The sequence below is a fragment of the Meles meles genome, chromosome 8, assembly GCF_922984935.1.
Source record: "Meles meles chromosome 8, mMelMel3.1 paternal haplotype, whole genome shotgun sequence".
Classification (NCBI taxonomy): domain Eukaryota; kingdom Metazoa; phylum Chordata; class Mammalia; order Carnivora; family Mustelidae; genus Meles; species Meles meles.
The window spans coordinates 15133469-15135143 of NC_060073.1; the positions used below are offsets into that span (position 1 = coordinate 15133469).

The 1675-nt window shown below is 42.0% G+C and overlaps 1 protein-coding gene across 1 annotated transcript; it reads right to left on the minus strand.

The window, feature by feature from the left end:
- Nucleotides 1-328: 328 nt before the first annotated feature.
- LOC123949521 (olfactory receptor 5D18-like) lies at nucleotides 329-1279 on the minus strand. Its single transcript, XM_046017039.1, has one exon. The coding sequence runs from the start codon at nucleotides 1277-1279 to the stop codon at nucleotides 329-331; it is 951 nt and encodes a 316-aa protein (XP_045872995.1).
- Between the last annotated feature and the right edge of the window lie 396 nt (nucleotides 1280-1675).

Here is a 1675-nt window from a genome sequence, read left to right on the forward strand (position 1 = left end):
AGCAAGAGGAGAGGCAGAGGCAGAGGGAGAAGCATGCTTTCAATGGAGCAAGGAGCCTGCTGTGGGGTTTGGTCCCAGGGTTCTGGGATCATGACCTGAGCTGAAGGTAGACACTTAACAGACTGGAGCCACCCAGGTGTCCCTGCAAGTGATTTCTTAAAGTACAGTGAGACTTAATAATCACAGTTGTATAAAATTAACTAATTTTCTGAATAAATTTTCTCCAATTATTTGAAGAAAAAAATGAATAACCATCAATGCAATGTATAAAAAGTATTTAAAAGTGTGTGTGTGTGTGTGTGTGTGTGTGTGTGTGTAAAAATCAAAATCACATTGAGTGAGAAAGCAGTTTGTTATGGATTAACTTCCTGGCCGTGTCTTTCACATCTTTGTTCCTCAGGCTGTAAATAAGGGGGTTCAACATGGGGATCATGACCGTAAAAAACACAGTAGCCACTTTGACCAGGAGCCACGAGCTTTTGGAGTTGGGCACACAGTAGAGAAGAAGGATGATCCCGTGGAAGATGGTGATGGCTGTCAGGTGGGAGGCACAGGTGGAGAAGGCTTTCTGGAGTCCACCAGTAGAAGGCATCTTGACAATGGTGACAACTATGAATAAATAGGAAGCCAGGATAATCAGGAGGCTACAAGCCTCATTAAATGTAGAAATGACCAAACACATCATCTGACTGATGTAGGGGTCAGAGCAGGATAAAGAGAGGATCGCAGAATATTCACAGCCAAAGTGATTTATAATGTTGGGACCACAGTAGGATAGTTCCAAAAGAGAATATGTGAGTGTCAAGGAACATATTCCACCCCACGCGTAAGTTCCAGCCACCAAGAGGGAACAGAGTTTCTGAGACATAGCAACTGTGTAGAGCAGAGGGTTACAAACAGCCACAAACCGGTCATAGGCCATAACTGCTAACATGAACATTTCCGTTATCACAAATGCACAAACAAAGTAAAATTGTACCATGCATCCTTTGAAGGAGATCGTTCTGTCTTCCATGACCAAGATTTCTAGCAGTTTAGGTGTAAAGACACTGGAATAACAAATATCCAAAAAGGACAGATGGCTGAGGAAAAAGTACATAGGTGTGTGGAGTTTGGGATTGAACCTTATGACCACAATTATGCCCAGGTTTCCCACCAGAGTGACTGTGTAGATGATCAAGAACACCAGGAAGATGGCTATCTGGAGGTTTGGGTATTCTGAGAAACCCAGGAGGATGAATGTGGTCACAGAGCTCTGATTGTCCTCACCCAGGACCATGGCTCTTGATTTTAAAAAAAATAAGCAAAGGAGAAGCAAAGAGAATTGAGCAGCAGAACTTGAGAAGGAAGAGTGAAAGACAATCAGGACAGGTCAGTGTAAGCCAGTGAAGGCAATGCGGTCAGTGGGTACTCAGGAGCCTTCTGCTTCACTTTGGAATCTTACTTCACGACTTTACGGACTTTTTGATTATGTGCAATTAGCTGTATCCTTCAGTACTTTAGTTTCCTCATCTGGAAAATAAGAAAAAAAAATAGGACTTACCAGTAGTATGTGCTATAAAAGATCTGTAAATACACATGATTCTTAGAGCGTTCAATGCCCTCAAGATAAAATAGAATTCAATAAGAACAAAGGAGACACAGAGCATGATCTGAAAAACACTGAGCATATCTT

Coding starts and splice junctions, on each gene's coding strand:
- LOC123949521 (XM_046017039.1), bottom strand. CDS start 1,279: ATGGTCCTGGGTGAGGACAATCAGAGCTCTGTGACCACATTCATCCTC.